The 20,347-nt window shown below is 36.5% G+C and overlaps 1 protein-coding gene across 1 annotated transcript in view; it reads right to left on the minus strand.

Moving 5' to 3' along the window:
* Nucleotides 1-20,347, minus strand: part of LOC125961282 (netrin receptor DCC-like) — a 292,487-nt gene that overhangs the window by 130,344 nt on the left and 141,796 nt on the right. Inside the window, exons 5-6 of the mRNA XM_049698140.1 lie at nucleotides 4,244-4,392; nucleotides 2,466-2,604 (exon numbers count right to left, since the gene is read on the minus strand). Coding sequence (XP_049554097.1) covers nucleotides 2,466-2,604; nucleotides 4,244-4,392 — 288 coding nt within the window. The remainder of the gene's footprint in view (nucleotides 1-2,465; nucleotides 2,605-4,243; nucleotides 4,393-20,347) is intronic.

The following is a 20,347-nucleotide window of genomic DNA, read 5'->3' on the forward strand; positions in this document are numbered from 1 at the left end:
AAATATTAGCGATAACAGTAAGAAGCACATTCCTATAGCTAAGCTTGCCTATAAAATTTGGTCCCTCTGCTTTTGAACACAGGGCAAGTTGGCACAGGCACCAATAAATGTTGATTAATTCATAAAATCTGTTAGTAACCTATTCATGTCAACTAGTTCCAGAGACAGTGCTTAAGAACAAACTGGCAAAACTACTTACAGTCTACACTAAATATTAGGCTGTCTGGATCGATGCTCTACAATCCCAATGGTTTGAAGAAGTGGAACGCTGTAAACTAATGATATACTAGGTGGAGGAATCTGAACAAAAAAGTGTTTCTTCCCAGAAAAACAATTAAAACAGAGCTAAATTAGAGATGACAGCTCCTCAGAATAAAACCTTTACAAGCATCTTAGCATAACATGGATACTTTGGGGATAATTAATTAAGAAAAAAAGTTATTTGCATTTTACTTTTGCTTTTATTCAATTTTTCTATAGTCCCAATATAAATTTTTTATGGTAAGAATTTCTCTGGCCTTATAGGAAATCTGATGCTCTCTATAACACATATATATTTACACATGATCATATGTTAAGTTAGTCACACAAAGAGGAAGTCCTAAAGATGAGTCTATACTTACAAACATTTGTACAGGTGTGGCTGAACTGTCTGATTAATTCAATAAATATCTACTGAGTTAGGAGGGATACAGAGATGAATATAACATCATCCCTTATATTAAGGAACACTTAGAATAATGAGAAAAAGAGACATTGGCATAGATAACATTTATTAAACATTTAAATATATGCCATGCCCATGTTTTAGGTGCTTATGTGGATTAAACATTTAATTTTCACAACATCTCCCTTGTATAACATCCAGAAAGTCAAGGAAAACAGGGCTTTGTGACTTACAGCTGGGAAGCAGGTGACTGTTAATTGTAATTAAATTCATCTGTATGTGACCTCAGCCTGCATAGCTACAGTAGAGAGAAGAGGACATCAGACTGAAGTACAAGAGATGAGTTTATTGTAAAGATGAAAGCAGACGAGGTTGAAGTACCCACCCCTAGGGGCCCCTGAAGTTCATGTGTTCTCTCTCAAGTGCATCTGATAGAGGGAAGCTGGGGTCCCTTGACGAGTGATGCTTGTTGGATTAGAGTCATGAAATCCTTTTATTTAAGGACAGGCATTTTCTAAATCCTAAATGTTGCGATACTTCTAGATAATAATTCTTGGATTAATGAGTAATAATCTATCTTTCTCACTTATGACATTTAAAACCAAAGTAGAGAATAAGGCCACAGCATTACAGTTCGGTGTGTGAATGAAATCTACATAAATTATGTAAAGTATTCATTTTCATTTGTTTTCCTTTTATTTTTATAATTATAAGTTGTGAAGTAATTTATTCTGCCAATAAATATTCTGTCTGTCTTCAATAACAGAATCAGATGGATGGGCTTAAGAATTACATTAAAAATTACACCAAAGCGGTGTCAGATATAAAGTATTATTTTACATTGAAATTGCAAATGAACATTACTCCTGTGTCTTCTTTACACTATCCTTAATAACATGCATGCCCTTCTTCATTTCACTGATATTGTATGAAATATCCACCAGACGCTTTCCTAGATTGAAGCAAGGTTGGCTCAGTCAAGGAATCACAAACTAAAGTCATTTTTTTGAAATTCGAAAGATCAATAATTTATAGAATTACACATACCAACATGGAAACCGTTGCTGAAAAGAAATAGCTTGATGCCTTTTTAGTATTCATGGAGGTCACATCTCTGCATTTCTGCACCTGCCTGAATTGTCACTGGCCCCATACCATATGCTCTGCTGTGCTTTATTTTCACTTTTCATTAAACTTCCAACCTTTCATTATCATCCATTTTTAGATCCCTAGTTTCCTCTGCTACTGCTTTGTCAAATTCATCTACTTCATTAAGATTTCTTTCGCTTTGTTATGGCATTAAAAAATATGCCTCATCTTTCATTTGTTAGGCAAGGTAAAACTAAAATATAAATTTTCATATTCAGTTTTAATACTTTCAATACGTATATGTAGGAGGACTGTCCATCATTTACACTTTTAATCATCTACCACTGTTTAGAAGGAGAAACAAAAGAAAGATGCTGATGTAAATTAGCCCACACACATGTACAAATGTGTTTGTATTTATAGGAATAAAGGGAAACACACACAAAGAAATGACTCTGAGCTCTTAGGCAGCAGTCACACTTTGAAGATGACTAATTAGGATATCCTGATTCAGAGTGTATACCTTTTCAAAGTTTAAATTTGACTGTAATAGATAGTTTGAGTGAATTAGCCAAATTTCTAATGTATGCTAGTATACTCCATGAAGTTTTAGTTAGGAAGCCTTGAACATGGAATCTATGACATATATCCAATATTATTTCATTATTATAACAACTATGTGAGTCAAATTTCACTGTCTATAACTTACCATCAGAAAGTGTAACCACAGTTATGTCATCAGTAGATACTCCTGGTCCGTAGCGATTGTAAGCTAGGAATCGAAGACTATATTCCGTGAATTTTTTCAGGCCTTCCAGCTTATAAGATAGTCCATCAACCTCTATATTCTGGAGACATAAAACACCAAAACTGTCATGCAGGAGACACGTAAAAGCTGAAATGGCAGCCATTCTGTGCAATCAGTGAATTGGATGTTAGACTCTTACTCACTACACTTTAGCCTTACTATGAGTTGTTATAAAACCTAAATTGTGACACACACTCCCCCACTGAAGACCAAACCACTCTGTAGACCCTAGTTAAAGCAGCACCATGCTATCTTTAGAGTCATTAAGTTCCAATTTGTTTAACACCACCCAATACATTGAATGGTGTGCACTATTAACACCCACACCAAAATCCTGACAGGCAGAAGGCAGTTTGTAAATCCACAGGAAGGGAGAGTTGCTCCTGTACCCAAAATGGAATAATTTACCAAGAAACAATAGAATTCTTCCTTCTTGTGCTGAAATATACCTGAGATTCTGGAAACTGACAGATACTTTGCTACAATTATTATCTCTCAAAATGCTGTGAGGTTAAGTTGGAATTGTTTTCAGCAGTTCACAGATGTAGAAATGAGGTAATGGAGGTGAAGGTCACTGAGCAAATCAGAGCCAGTTCACTCCAGAAGATCCATTATACAGCTCTTCCCAATGATCCTCACACTCTATCTTGGGTGACACTATTTTTTAATTTATTTAAATGAATTGGTAAAATGCATTATTGAAGAACTAAAATGTGTAGGAAAAGGGTAGAATAGAAAGGTGAAAATAAGAGCTAAATAGCATGGGAGCAGTAAACAAAAAAAAATGGAATGAATGATTACTTAGGAGGATCTCAATAATTCTTATGCTATAACTTGGAACTTGGAACTGTTCTGAATAGAACTAATGCAAACATTTTATTTTAATGAAAAATATCTATCATGCAGTGTATGTGGAAGCATGAAGACCACACTATAATGGGCAAATTTCACAACACATCATAAGAACTTCAATATCCCAAGGTCATTTCTGGTCTTTCCTATTTAACTACCCACTTGTCTATGTATCTTTTCCCACATGAACTTGAGAATCTGGAAGTAAACATCTCAGTAGTCATATATATGTCACAAAATAGAATAGTTGAGTTTCATGTGTCTCCCTTAAGACTCATTTACTCTTACTTTACATGAAAATCTAATTTGTTTATTTTCCAATGTCTGTGCTAACCACAGATTAGAAGCAAAATAGAAGGTAGTCTTCAGGAGTAAAGTGATTCGGAAAACAACGAGAAGTGATAGGTGACGGTCCCATGGTGGGGAGAGGACAGAAATAACATCAAACATATGAATGAAAAAAGAATGAAAAAAGCAATTTGACGGAAGTTGCTGAAAATAAGATTGATCATCCCTTAGGATAAGGACTGAAAATGCAAATACTTTTCTGGAACCACATGGGCTCGTTCAAATGTGGTTACACTGGCCCAGACCACAATATACTCAAACAAAAAATCTGCATCCTTTGTATTAACTTCATCTCATTGCCCATTTGCCTCTCTTACCACCCAAATTCAATTAAATTGCTTAACATTTTCAATAACAGTTACTTTAAAACTGATCAGCTATCCAATTAATGTGCTGGATACTGGTTTATATCAAGAGCCTGCAGATCTCCTGCAATTTCTCCGATAGGTGACAGGAGTGGGGCCCATTCTCTTGCCTACCTGTTCCTTCCCCGTGGACACTTCAGTGCAGAACAATCTGTAACCTTGTACTGGACCATTTGCATAGGCAGGGGGTTCCCAGGTAATAAGAACTGAGGTAGGTGAGGTAGATACGGCTTGCAGATTTTCTACTGGCCCTGGAACTTGCACTGTTTACAAGAGAAATTGATTAGTACAAGAAGGTCCTCTTTCTCAAAACAAACAGCATTTCATCTTTTACAGTTCAAGGAAATTATAGCACCATGTACTATTTTTAGAACCATATGGAATAAGAATATAAAAATATAGGATATAAATAGAAAGTTATGAAATTTTAGAATCATTTCATTTTAAAATTCAGAAGAGGACTTATATTAATCTAAATTACTTATTTCATTTTACGGTTGAGGAAACTGGTCAAGGAGTATAAGTGACTAGGGTAATGGCTGAATAAGAGTGGGATTCTTAATCTAAATTCTTAGTACGGAGAATTTTCCACTTTGCAAGTAGGCCTTTGCCTGTGTATTGCTAACTGCAGAAGGAAAAGAGAAAATGCAATTAGAATACTTGTACATCATGATCCTACTTATAATTCAAATAGGCAGCACAGTTACGGTTAATTTACCACATTGTCCTTATTTAAGTCATCATTTTAAAATCTTGCCCAAATCTGGGTCCTTTAAATTAATTTCAGGATTTAATCTTCAATTTTACTTTCTAGTATTCTATCTTCTCTCATAACTATTACTTCACTTAATCAAGGATAAGAAGCTTGTTCATTAAAGAAATTAGATAAACACAGGTCTGCAATCACTAAACCAAAACAGTTATGTCCAGATGTGTTTCTATATCCAAAAATTTTCAGGTTTTAGAAATGTAACATGGTGCATACACAGTGTTTTATGTAACACCCCGAGTGGGGTCTGTGGTAGCACCCTGTTATTAAACCATATATTTGCAGCAAATATATGACATTCACACCAAACAGGATTATTAAAGACTATATATAGCCTAACATAAGGTCAAGTCAGTTTAGGGTGTGAAATGAGTTAAGAAAATCCTTCTGGTTTTAGATTTGCAAATTCTGAATATGTGCAGAATTCTTTATTTGTGCCTATGGACCTGAAATTAAATATATGGTTTGTAAATGGTAAATTCAATAATCACATTAGTTACTATAATCTGAAATAAACAAATAGTCTCATCATTGCAAGCATAACAACAACTTTAACTTAAACATGCTGTGTACTTCCCCCAGCCTTAGATACCACCTAGCTTTGGACAGATAGATATACATTTTTGGCCTCTAATTCAACTCTTGTGAGTTTGAACTTCCATAGCGAAATAGCATATGAAACCTCAGATGACATGACATCTGATGATATACTTCTTAGATTGGAATGGAACCTGTGTCTCTGGATCATTTTCAGAATTTGTTCCATGGAACCCAGCTCCTTAAGGCATTACCGCTCACACATTTTTTGGGGAAAAAAATACTCACGTCAGAAACATATTTTATGTTGAGACAGGCTGGGACCTGGGCCGGGACCCATTGCTGCAGTGCACCTGGACAAACCTCTCCCCAAGCAACAGAATACAAAGAAACTATAAGGGACTAAAAATAACTGTGCATGTGCAGTTGGGGCAAATTATGGACAAGGATACACAAAAAGACCAAAAAAATTCCCAACTGCCACTTCTGAAGAGCTGGGAGCAAAGACAGGGTGTTGGGAGCAAAAGTAGGGTACTGCGCATGCCTCCTGCACTCAACACCACCAAATGGGGGGGGAGACCACCTAAGACACCCCTCTGGCCGAATCCTTGGACACACCCCTTCCCTCACTCCATAGAAGGAACCAGTTCGCCCTTCCTCAGGGAGCGAGCAAGGGAACCTGTTACTTGTTTTCGCTCCTCCCTGCTGCAGCATGGGCCCCAATAAAGCCTTGCTTGATTGGGGAAGGCCAAGAACCCTGGTCGGTATCAATGTCACCTTCACATATTTTCCCACCAGTCCCCAAATCTGGAGAATCGTTATTATTGACAATTGCATTCTTTTCACCTTAACAACTGATTATTAATAATTTCTTAAAAACTTATTTGGAAGACATTTTATACCTATAGAAAACGTTAAGAATGAGAAGAGTACATAGAACACCCTTGTTCCCTTTACCAAGATTTACCCATTATTAACACTTGGTTCTATAAACTTTATCATTCTCTCTCTCAATTATCTATCTATCTATCTATTGAGATTTAGTTGCACCAATCGGGCTCTCTACCCCGAAATTCTTTAATGCATATTTCCTAAGAATTAACGTGTGCACGAATAATATAGTTGTCAACTTCAGTGCATTTTATAGTAATAAAATATCACTAATCGTCATCTGTGTCAACTGACTCAATAGTGTCATTTATGTAGCATTTTCATCTCTAACTGAGGATCCAGTTCATGGTTAAGTTTGAATTTCTTTACCATATCTCTTTAGTCTGCTTTATACTGAAACAGTTCAAAAGACTTTCTTTATTTTTTAGGACATTTATATATATATATATATATATTTTTAAAAAAATTTTTATTGGAGTATAGTTGATTTACAATGTTGTGTTAGTTTCAGGTGTACAGCAAAGTGAATCAGTTATACATATACATATATCCACTCCTGTATTTTTAAAGATTCTTTTCCCGTATAGGCCATTACAGAGTACTGAGTAGAGTTCCCTGTGCTATACAGTGGGTTCTTATTAGTCAACTATTTTATATATAGTAGTGTGTATAGGTCAGTCCCAATCTCCCAATTTATCCCCCCTTCTCCCCAATACCCTGGTAACTGTAAGTTTGTTTTCTACATCCGTGGCTCTACTTCTGTTTTGTAAATAAATTCACTTGTACCCTTTATTTTTAGATTCCACATATAAGTGATATCATGTGATATTCGTCTTTCTGGTCTGACTTACTTCACTCAGTATGACAATCTCTAGGTCCATCCATGTAGCTGCAAATGGCATTATTTTCTTTTTTATGGCTGAGTAATATTCCATTGTATATATGTACCACATCTTCTCTATCCATTCCTCTGCTGGTGGACATTTAGGTTGCTTCCATGTCCTGGCTATTGTAAATAGTGCTGCAATGAACATTGGGGTGCATGTATCTTTTTGAATTATGGTTTTCTCTGGGTATATGTCCAGGAGTGGGATTGCTGGGTTCTATTTTAATTAATAGAATGTTCTTCATTTTGGGTTTGTCTTTATTTCTTCATACTGAATTTAGGTTATACATTTGTTGCTGAAACAAAATGCAAGCGATGTCAGTCCTTCTCAAGGCATCACATCCAGAGGCATAAGATCTCTGTACCATCATTCATGTTAATTTTGAATAGCAGGTCAAGGTACTATCAGATTTCTCCACTGTAGAGTTAAGTGGTCCCCTGCATCCCCCCAGACACCAGCCCTCTGCTCCATTGCTTACAACTAATAAACAATCTGTGTGGAGCTACTACATTGGGAGTATGCTTTTTATCAATGCCTCTGGGTTCTCTGGGTGAACAAGAAACACATGAATGTGTACACACAGGTACACAGAAGAACGTTTAGGTGGATACATGTACTCAAATACACAGATCCATATGCTATTTTTCATGACTCTACAGAGATTCCTCCCATTCCAGTCCATGGATGGGGTCATTCTTGCCTTCCTCATTCTTCTTTTACATGTCCTTTCTTCCAAAGGGAGAACTCGGAGTCCCAAACACTTGTATTTTGATAGACATTTCATGAGAGTATCCCCACGTCAGTACTCTTCCATGAAGCAGTAATTTTTCTACGGAAAATCCCTTATTTCACATACAAAGGAGACTTTAGTAGACATTGTTGAACAGTGGCAAGTCTTGCCTGTGTCAAAGTTTATAGTGATGCAGTTAGAATTGTATTGTAATGAAGCAGACGTTTTCTTCCATGGGGAAAAAAAGCAAACTCAAAATTTGCCTGCTGATAACTCTTCAACGAGATTTTCAAAGTACAATATTTTAAATAATATTAGTAAAAACACTGATGACTTGCATACTTCTTTGATTACTTATATACTCACAAAGACAATGCAAACGTTTCAAGAAGGGACATTTCTGATTCAGAATCTACTGTTCTTCTATGGAAGGGAGATAGAGAAAGGAGCAGAAACAGCAGCGAGATTGAATGAACCGCTTAAGATATATGTTGAATGTGAGGTAACCAGGATTTTGAAAGTTCACATAGAGCATATTTGTGCAGTCCATTCATGTGTAAAGTATTAACTGAATGTGATTGAATGTGTCCTTTCTAGCTCTCCCATGGCGAAAGTGAAGGGGCATTGCTTACTAAGAACAGGGCTTATTCTGAGAGAAAAGATTCAGATTTTAAAATGGCCAAACTCCAAAGCCATCAGTCCCACTGTGACATGTAACACATTCAAGAAAGGTTTCCAGGACATGTCTGGGAGAAAGGAAGGGGAGGCAATGCTTGGGGAGTTTCTGCTTATCTGTTCTACTGGAGCACAATGGGGTGATGTGAAACAATTTAAAATGTTTTCAATATTTGAGGAACAAAGAAGAAAATGAGTTTGCACTTCACCTGAATCACCACATGCAGAGTCAGTGGCAACTTTGCTAAGGAGGCAGGGGTGTGAAGAGTGCCTGTGTCACTCAGAGTTTCCTGAGGCTCCGGGTGTGGCTGGGAGAGAATCTAGAAATGACCCATGCACCCAGAGTGAGCCACCTGAGAATCTGGAAGGACAAGCTGAAAGGGCCACTTAGCATGGTAGGGGCACATGGCGGGCAGGGGGAGGCGGGAGGATGCAAAGCCTGTCTATGACTTTTTGAGTGCGTGGGGATCAATCACTTCCATCAGGTGTTGTGGAGAAGAAACTACACGGATGCTGCAGCTCAAGGCAACACCCCAACAATAACAAACATTAGACCATACTCCTCCCCTGATGATTCCAGCCACGGCTGCTTAGTGTCCTGGCTGTTAGGAGAATGGTCCAAATCCTTCACTGAGTTTCCCAAACAGTAAGAACAGCTGTCTTCTCCAGAGATAGGCACAAGGCTAGGTATAGAGAAAGTAATCAATAAATGTGTGTCAAGTGAAGGGCTTTATATGCAGTTACCAAATGTTATGGTAAATCACAAGCCTAAAATACATAGTCTAACTCGTTTGGTTTTGTTGATTCAGCATTGTCACTATGAGTGATCAGAACATTGTATTTTCCTAACACACCTGATAAGAACTAAAGCTGCTATATATGTCCGTGTTTCTTGTATACATGAGAGTCTGTGTACACTTTGCCCACAGTATAATTTCTTTAAATGTACATGTGGCGTAGTTACCAGTGGGACAACATCAGGCAGTAAGTACCATAATTTGGATTCAGGACATACCGGTAGTGTCAATCCCAATCATCTGTTCACCAGTTGAATTATTCTCGCTTCCTAATGGTCACTGGACACCATCAGGGAAAAAAAGTGTACTTGGGAATCCAGAACAATTTCAAACAGAGATAATAGATACCGGAAGTAAAAAGGAACATTCAGAGCATTTAGTTTAAGCATTCACAGACAACAGTATGTGTTTTCATAGATTACATTTGACTTGTTAGTGTAAAGTTTCCAATCGTCTTTTTCTGAAAAAGGATTGTATTTTAGAATAAGATAATTTCCTACTTTATGTTTTAAAATATAATTTATTTCATGATCTGATTGAATCGGTAGAGTTTCTTTAATATCCTCATATATGAAGATAAAAATACTATAATCCTATGTTATCATGAATTACATGAAATTAATCTAATCTAATCCAATCCAATCTAATCTAATCTATTCAAATGTAAGCAACTCATCAATCAATGCCAGCCTAACCAACTACCTTTTTATTTTTTTATTATATATAAAGTATTGATTAGAATTGTGAACTGTCTAAACCTAAGTAAAAATGAATTATTCTTCCACATAAACCAAAGACTCTTTAGAAACTGAATAATTTAATAAATTTTACAGAGAAATGTCAGTTAAGTGATATATGAGCATTCATTTTTATTTTTTTATTTTTTTTTTAATACAGCAGGTTCTTAATAGTTATCTATTTTATACACATCAGTGTATACATGTCAATCCCAATCTCCCAATTCATCAAACCACCACCCCACCCCCCACCACTTTCCCCCCTTGGTGTCCATTCACTTGTTCTCTACATCTGTGTCTTAATTTCTATGCTGCAAACCTGTTCATCTGTACCATTTTTCTAGGTTCCATATATATGTGTTAATATACGATATTTGTTTCTCTCTTTCTGACTTACTTCACTCTGTATGACGGTCTGTAGATCAATCCACGTCTCTACAAATGACCCAATTTCATTCCTTTTTATTGCTGAGTAATATTCCATTGTATATATATACCACATCTTCTTTATCCATTCATCTGTCGATGGGCATTTAGGTTTCTTCCATGAGCTGGCTATTGTAAATAATGCTGCAATGAACATTGGGATTCATGTCTCTTTTTGAATTATGGTTTTCTCTGGGTATATGCCCAGTAGTGGGATCGCTGGGTCATATGGTAGTTCTATTTTTAGTTTTTTAAGGACCCTCCATACTGTTCTCCATAGTGGCTGAATCAATTTACATTCCCACCAACAGTGCAAGAGCGTTCCCTTTTCTCCACACCCTCTGCAGCATTTATTTTTTCTAGATTTTTTCATGATGGCCATCCTGACAGGTGTGAGATGATATTGCACTGTACTTTTGATTTGCATTTTTCTAATGATTAGTGATGTTGAGCACCCTTTCATGTGTTTGTTGGCAATCTGTATATCTTCTTTGGAGAAATGTCTATTTAGGTCTTCTGCCCATTTTTGGATTGGGTTATTTGTTTTCTTGATATTGAGCTGCATGAGCTGCTTTTATATTTTGGAGATTAATCCTTTGTCAGTTGCTTCATTTGCAAATATTTTCTCCCATTCTGAGGGTTGTCTTTTCATCTTGTTTATGGTTTCCTTTGCTGTGCAAAAGCTTTTAAGTTTTATTAGGTCCCATTTGTTTATTTTTATTTCCATTTCATATATACATATATATTTATATACATAAATACAGATATAGATATACACTCATATATATATATATATATATACACACACACGCACAGATATATACAGAGAGAGATAGATATAGGTATATACAGTATATGTATAGATATACATACCTGCAGTTTCTGCATGTCTGGATTCAACCAACCTCAGTTCAGTTCAAAAATACAAAAAAAACAAAAAATTCCAGAATGTTCCAAAAACCAAAACTTGAATTTGCTGTACTGTGGCAACTATTTACATAGCATTTACATTTTACTTACAACTATTCACATAGCATTTAGATTGTATTAGGTGTTATAAGTAATCTAGAGATATTAATAATTAATCCAGATTAAATATACTGGAGGATATGTGTAGGTTATATGCAAATACAAATACTACCTCATTTTATGTAGGATACTTAAGCATCTTCAGATTTTGGTATCAATGGGGGAGCCCTGAAATCAATGCCAATGAAGATACTGAGGGACAACTGTACAGACATATGGGCATACCTTGGAGATACTGTATATTAGGTTCCAGACCACCCCAATAAAGCAATTATCACAATAAAGGAAACCAAAATTTTTCATTTCCCAGTGCCTATAAAAAGTCATGTTTACACTGTACTGTATTCTGTTAAGTGTGCCTTATGTCTAAAAAAAATGTACATAATTTAAAAATACTTCATTGCTAAAAAATGCTAACTATCATCTGAAACCTCAGTGAGCCATAATCTTTTTGCAGGGGGAGGGTCTTGCCTTGATGTTGGTGGCGGCTGACTGATCAGGGTGGTGGTGCTAAAGCCTGGGGCAGCTGTGGCATTTTCTTAAAATAAGACAACAATGCAGTTTGCCACATCGATTGACTCTTCCTTTCACTTGAACACTCAGAGGTCATTCTAAGGTTATTAATTGACCTAATTTCACTATTGTTGTGCCTGAAGGAATAAGGAGGCCTGAGGAGAGAGGGAGAGGGGAGTGGCCTGTCAGTGGAGCAGTCAGAACACATCCAACATTTATCAGTTAAGTTCACCTTCTTTATATGGGTGCAGTTTGTGGAACTCCAAAAGACTTACAAGAGCAACATCAAAGATTATTGATCACAGATCACCATGACAAACAGAATAATCATGAAAAATTCTGAAATATTGCAAGAATTACCAAAATGTGACATAGAGACAGGGAAGTGAGCAAATGCCATTGGAAAACTGGTGCCAAGAGACTTGTTCAAGACAGGGTTGCCACAGATCTTCAATTTGTAAAAAATGTAGTGTCTGCAAAGTGCAATAAAGCAAAGCACAATAAAATGAGGTCTGCCTGTATATAGATAGAGAGATAGAGAGATAGAGAGAAAGAGTTAATCATCCAGACCAAAATACCACCTGCACGTGGGACATTCTTTTTCACAGCATTCCTGGATAGTGCCAAGACTCTGTTTTACTTTGAAACTGAGTTCCCCTAAAACTGAGTTCCTCTGCCAAGTTTATGATTAACTCCTCTATCCAAAACTTTACTCCCTTTCTTCTCCTAAACCTGTTCCCCTCAAGACTGAGCACTATCAAAGAAAAGGGGGATTGAAACCATGTACAAGCCCCTGTGTCCTTGTCCTTTGAAGTAAAAGGCTTCTGCTTTAGTCTCCCAAGCCTCCCTTGAGTCTCAAAAGGCTGGCTCAAGAGTTAATCATTAGCAGCCAAAAATAAATAAAATAAAATAAATAAATTAATTAATAATAATAAAAAGAGTTAATGATTAGGAAATGTGAAGACGTAGAAACAAAGAATAGCTGTTGGGTCAGGAAACTGGTAACAATTTAGACTATAAATCTGCCACAGAGCAGAATCACCCAACTCCCAGTTCCCTGAAAGATACAGATGAAGGCCTGAGTTGTTTTTACAGGAAGCACACCCCCACCACATGAAAACTGCTGACCGCAAGCACGCAGACCCTGGACCGGTTGAAAAGAAGAAGTTTGATGATGCAAAACTTCACCTTGAAGCCAACCAATTCGAGAATTCTGCATGAGCTGATCAGACACCCTGTGGCCCCCTCCCTCACTTTGCCTTTAAAACCTCTTCCCTGAAAGCCATTGAGGAGTTTGGGACTTTTGAACATGAGCTGCCCATTCTCCTTGCTTGGTGCCGTGCAATAAATGCTGTACTTTCCTTCACTATAACCCAGTGTCAACAGATTGGCTTTACCGTGCAGGTGAGAACAGAGGCAAGTTTGGTTAGGTAACAACATAAGCTATTACATGCTTACTCTTCTGCACAACAGTACTATAAATTCAAATTCCTGAATTCCCTAATATTTTCCTTTTGAATTATAGCTCTAACATCGGCCTGTGGATAATATATTGTGTTTTATGTTGATTGTGGAAATATGCATATGTGCTTGTGTGTGTGTATATCTGTATATACACACACAAGTACATATACATATATTGATATATATATATATGTACTTGTGTATTTATTCAGACCTATGTCTATAAACTATATTTATACATAACTTACACACTTTTCAATAAGTGATTCATTATATGCATATTAGAAAGAAAGAAAAAGAGGAAAACGGAAGACTCAAAGATGTTCAACAATAGGAATCAGATGTGAAATCAATACAGTTAACAGCTTCAGCCTTCCACTTCATTACATTTTAGCATGTCAGTCAAGAGCCTTAATGGGTTTAACCACTCATCATTTCCAAGATGTCTTTAATAATCCCCACTGATCCCCACAGTTGGACAATAATTTTGTGGCAAACTGCATCTAATTTCTCTCCATCTCTATTCCAGTTACCTCTTTCTTCAAAGAATGGAAAGATTTCAGAATAGATGCATAATCTATGCAAGTAACTCATCAATCAATGTCAACCTAACCAACTACCTTTTTAAATTTCAATATTGCATTACAGTACAAATTCATTATAACACCTGTACCTAAGAACAAATTAAATACCTATGCTAGAGTAAATGAGCTGTATTACATGTCACTATTTGTACTAGGAACAGGAATTTCTGACTATATATAAGTTTATAGTGTAACAGGGTACTTTATAATGAGTTCTTATTGCATATTAACCTAAAGATGGCATACAAAGTTGGCTGAATCTTTAATAAGGCATGATTTATCACATATAATTATACTGATGACAGGATGTATGTCTGTGTTCTATATATGTATGAGTAGGTAAGTGGGGTGGGGGGAAAAAATATTACAGTTTAATGAGCTACTTGATTAATTAAGAAAAGAGTCAGAAGGTATGATTTCTTGTCCCTACTCATGATAGAGACCAGTCATTGGCATCAAAGACCAAGGTGTCCATGGACCCCCTGAAATTGTCTGCATACTTTCAAAAATGTAATATGTACATTATTTGAGTTGTAGGGTACAAAGTTTCCATCATTAAGGTCTACAATTTCCTAAGTGGTAGCTCCCAGTGGATTAGATAATATCTCTGATTTCTTTTGACTCTGAAAATCAGTGACTCTATCATCAAATCATTTGTAGTGCTTATTAATTACTTTATAATGGGAAATATGGCAATAATTTCACTTTAAAATAGATATCTTCAACTTTTAATAAAATGCTATACTGTTTCATAAGCTGAAACATTTGTGAAATAGATGGTTCTATGTCATTTTGCAAATCATGGGTAAATCAAATGCATTTGAATTCATCTGGTTTAATTCATCAAATATTTTAGATTTTCCAAATGTTAGGACTTCTGATGATCAAAAAATCAAACAGCATATACAAATTAATACCTTTTTTATTTTCCTTTCCTTTCTCTTGCTCTGTGTCTATTCTAATATCTATTTGTCTACCTTCCTGACTTCTCTGTACTGTAATTTGATATTTGTATTGAGCACACTAAATTCCAAATTATGATTTATCAAATATATGCTTCTAAAAATGGGAGTTTAAATAACGTCTTCCAAATAAGAATGTGAATATAAGGTTTTCATAGAAAAAACTTTAGAAGGATCAAGACATGTCTCTGTCATCACAATACTGAATGAGGCTGATATCTTTTCACCATTACACTGATGTTTCGCAGCTGGTAGTCCGAAATGAAGACAAATGTTAGTGTCAGAGAATACCTAGTTGAACGTTTGAATATTTAAAGTCTTTTCAAAATGATTGCTTAGTACAGTGTTCCTAAATCATTAATTTAACAGCCACCAAATACTTTTTTTTTTTTAAGAACTAAAGTAACTGTGCATTAAAAAAAAAAAAAATCACATGTGTTGTCATTCAAATAATGACCTATAATTCACATGTCTTCAATTCAGGCCAGAATTCTGAGGGTGAGTCTACCTTCTTATTCATGTGCTAATACAAAAATGATTCTTAAGTCCATTTTTAAAAATGGATAGCAAGGGATCTAAATAATTATCTGTGGTGATCCAAATGGATTTAGGCCACAAAGCTCTCTTATTTAAGCAGCAGCTTCCATTTCCAATGATATCCTCACTGAATGTGTTTCAAATGCAAACCATTTCTGAAACTATTTGCATTTATTGATAATAAAGTGCATGCTTTGATTGCCTCTTTGATTTTTTTTCTCCTGTAGTTAACAGCTTTAATGATATTTCTATGAAATCTGTTTCTATTCTGCAGGGGGAATGCAACATCAAAAAGCCTGCAGGCAATGCAATTATTAACATAATAAAACCCTTCTTGACTGAACTATGCACAGTTAGGAGATATGACAGTAGTTTGGCAAGGAAGAAGCACAAACTGTGGGGTAGGTTTCTATTACAAAACCACAGGAGTCTGACAAGATTTGGTTGGAGGAAGCAGTTATTACCTGAACATTTTATTGAATATTTTTGGTTTGAATAGGTGCTATCTGCTAATTCACAATATACTCAACTGTGTCATTATGTGTGCGTATATGTGTCTGCGTGTCTGTAGACATACATATATTGATGTATCTATATATATACACACATATATATATGTGTGATTTATGACTTACATATTACTTATATATATAAACATGTATAAATGCTGATATATTAAATAATGGATATTTTTTGACAGCATAGGAGGAAAAACTTCAATGATTCTCTCTGAAGGAAAAAAATCTTAAAAGTAGTCTTCTTGTGATTCGTCCTAGAACCGGAAGTAGTTTTATAATAAAAGTGATTACAGGGATAGACCTCAATGTAAGGTCTTTTCAGTGGAGTAACAGATTTTTCACTAACACCACCAAGAATAATAACCTTGGTGAAGTACATAGCTTATGCTGAATTTCACTTTAGAACACAAACAATGCCTAGAAAAGTAAAATGTAGTGGGTAATGTACATTCCTGACCAAATGAGATTTCAAACCATTTAAACTGGAGATTTCCTCTCCCGTTGCGGAGCACAGGCTCCGGACGCGCAGGCTCAGCGGACATGGTCACGGGCCTAGCCGCTCCGCGGCATGTGGGATCTTCCCGGACCGGGGCACGAACCCGTGTCCCCTGCATCGGCAGGCGGACTCTCAACCACTGCGCCACCAGGGAAGCCCTAAACTGGAGGTTTTTAAGTAATGTCAAAGGCAACTGTTTTTAATGATACAGCAAAATTGCCAAAAATATAATACTGAAGTTAAAAACTTAAAGTTTCAGCCAAATGTGCTTAAATTTCCATATTACTGAAGGCTTATTGTCATGTAAACCTAATCATAATGACTTAAAAAATTTTTTTCCCAGAATAGCTTGGGTCTCCTTACTTTCCATTGTGATTGAAATTTCTAGATAAAAGTAACAGCTCATTTTAAAGTCTAATCACACTCTTTATGTGTTTATAATACAATGCTTTCTCTAGTACTGTGAAATATTTTATCATGTAGAAACTTTTAAGGAACTTATTAGGACAAAGAAAACACACACAAAAACAAACACACAAACAAAACACCTCTCTGGACTGGACGGATGATGAAGTATATAAGAATGCTAGAAATAGACCTACTGATGAAGTATATAGTAATTGAGGATAGTTATGGGAAGTTTGGTCAAGAGTGTTTCTTGAACAACAGTTGAAAATTGCACTGATGGAAAAAGGAAGGACGGGAAACTCGACTCATCGAGTGAGTCAGGGTCAATGGGTATGAATGAGTTTAATGAGTAATGGCCTTGATAATTGCCTTTCTGGAATAGAATTTACAAGTTGGTCAACAGAAAGAAAAACACTAGAGAATAGTTTGGGGAAGGCTTTAGATGAGGAAGTCTTTAAGTAAAAATAATGAGAATAATTCCAAAGTGAACTAATTAATGATGGCACAGTTAATCAGGAAACAACCCACCAACATGAGATTATCAATGATTAAATTGCTTATCTATTTTATTAGCATTATCAACAAATCAAATAGTGTTCTACTGATTTCTAAGAAAATGTGTGTCTCAAGATGCTTGAAGAAAGTTAAAAAACTCATCCATTTTTTGCAAGATGTTTGCCTCTAGAACTTCAGTTTGGGAACAAATGTTCACAAAAGAAAAAAAAAATTCAAATGAGTTTTCTAAGAAATTGTCAAGAACTTTTGAGAAATTCCAAACAGAGATAGTGGAAAGGTGAAAACTATCACTGTGATACATGGTAAAAAAAAAAAAAAAGAAAATACCCCAAATGGGAATGAAACACCTTAATTCTGAACCCTGGATCAAAAACCCCTGTTCACTATTTAATAATACTTTATCTTTAGACCAGACTACCTTAACACTCTGCATATTATTTTCTTATGGGTTCATAATTTCTATATAACAGGGCTATTGTAGAAACTGTACTGTAAATGATGCTATTACAGAAAAGCAAGTCTTCAAAATAATACAGCCATTAATATTATTGTTACCTGAAATCAAGTCCCTTAAACATTTCCAAATTTTGGTTCCCTCATCAGACAATTGGAGGAATAAGTATTTGCTCCTCTTAATTCTCAAGATTGTAAGAAGAACACAAGGAGAAGCTGTATGTGAAAAGGAAACAGTAAGCATAGCAGTCCATACCTGCATAGCGTGTAGCATGAGTCCTGGCCAGGATTATGTCTGTAAGCGTAAGTTAAACCTTTCAACCTTCTCATAAATACTCCACACAGTTATTTTGTTGTTATACAGACCGTACATGTACGTTTAATTCTTATAGAAGAGTCCCAAGCAGAAATCCCTAGGAAGGGCACAGGTGTAGGCCTCTTGGCGTGTTTCACACTTATTTGAGACTCGTATATACTTCAGGAGCGTACTTCTGCACACAAAAAAGTCAGTTCTCTATAAATATTATAGATACGCGTCAGAGAATCAGGTGTTTTCAGCTTAAGTGCAACCCAGCGTGTTCCCCATGGTGATGATGTAACTAAATCTCAGCAACCTTTCTCAAATTTGGCTTGTATTTATGGTCGGTATGGGAAGAATCAATATTTGACGTCTGTAGTTTTAATAGAGTCAATAAATGACATGTATGGATTGCTTTTATAAAAGAGCCCTGCTGCTGTGTATTAGAGGAGAAGGAAGCAGCAATCTTTCCTCCAGCGGTCAAGCGAGTAGGTTTTTCTACATAACAGCAAAAAGATCCTACCTTAAAAGATAGGGGAAGAAATGTATTGTTTATCTATCTCTAGGCTTTAAAAGATAAGTAACTGCCTTGGGTAAACTGACTCTTTGTGGAGGGACCATAGTTAGAGAAGAAATTTAGAACTCTATTCTCCTAACACATAGGTTTCACAGAAGTTACCGATCTGGGCTACATCCCATCTAATAAAACTTTGGTGAGATAGACTAACAGTAAAGAGTGTGGCCTCCAGAACAGGAGACCCTGAAATCCAGTACCCTTGCTCAGGCTATATAGCCAGGGTCAATCTACTTAATGTTCTTGAGCTTACTTTTTTTTACCTTAAAAATGGGGTTGGGGCTTCCCTGGTGGCGCAGTGGTTGAGAGTCCGCCTGCCGATGCAGGGGACACGGGTTCGTGCCCCGGTCCAGGAGGAACCCACATGCCGCGGAGCGGCTGGGCCCGTGAGCCATGGCCACTGAGCCTGCGCATCCGGCGCCTGTGCTCCGCAACGGGAGAGGCCACAGCAGTGAGAAGCCCACGTACCACAAAAAACAAAACAAAACAACAACAACAACAACAAAAATGGGGTTAATACCAACACCTACCTCATGGCTTTGTTGTGGAGATTAATAATAAATCATTTATGAATGGCATCTAGTACCAAGGAAATGCTCAATAAATATTACCAATTTTCACAGTGTGCCGGACATCATATGAGAATCAGCAGTGGAAACAACGAAACCTTCCTTAAAATTTAGTCTAAGGTGATGGGGCCACAAGGAGCTAGGAGAGGTCCAGATGAGGTGGGAGAGATCGTCGGGGTGAGACCATACTGGGCCTTAAAGGTGTTAGGAAGATGTTGAGTTTTAAGACTCGTCAAGGTACTGATAGACTTAATCATTTTGTACTCTGTCCACTATACAAATTGTGAATTGAAGGGGGCAAATGTAGGTGTTGGGAGACCAGTTGGGAGAATATTCTATAGCACAGAAGAGAAAGGTTAACAGCTTGATTTAGAATGATGGTGATGGACATGAAGAGAAAAAGAGGGATTCAAGAGCTACAGGGAAGGTAAAAACAACAACATCTGATGGATTGGAGGTTGGGCAGTGAGAGGAGAGATGCATCAAGAATGACTCCTGTATTTCTGACTTGCATAGCTGGTTGTTCCTCATGCTGTTCACTGAGATAGCAAACACTGGATTAAAGCGAGACTGGGCAGGTGTGTGGGTGTGGTGTGTGGGCAGGTGAATATCACAGTATTGGTACCCACACTGGGGTCGAGGTTCTTCACTATATACAGAGATATCTGGCTGGGTATTGATCCTCAGATGGATAGTCATAACCTATTATTTTTCTTCATCTTTACTTCTCTCTTAATTTCGTGGGCTCTGGGCTAGACAATTTCACACCCTAGTTCTGTGAATGGCCTCATCACAGACTTTTTTTCTTCTTTCTTTATTTCTCCTGCAACTTTTTCCTTTCTTTTTCC

This window comes from Orcinus orca, chromosome 15 (genome assembly GCF_937001465.1).
Source record: "Orcinus orca chromosome 15, mOrcOrc1.1, whole genome shotgun sequence".
NCBI lineage: Eukaryota > Metazoa > Chordata > Mammalia > Artiodactyla > Delphinidae > Orcinus > Orcinus orca.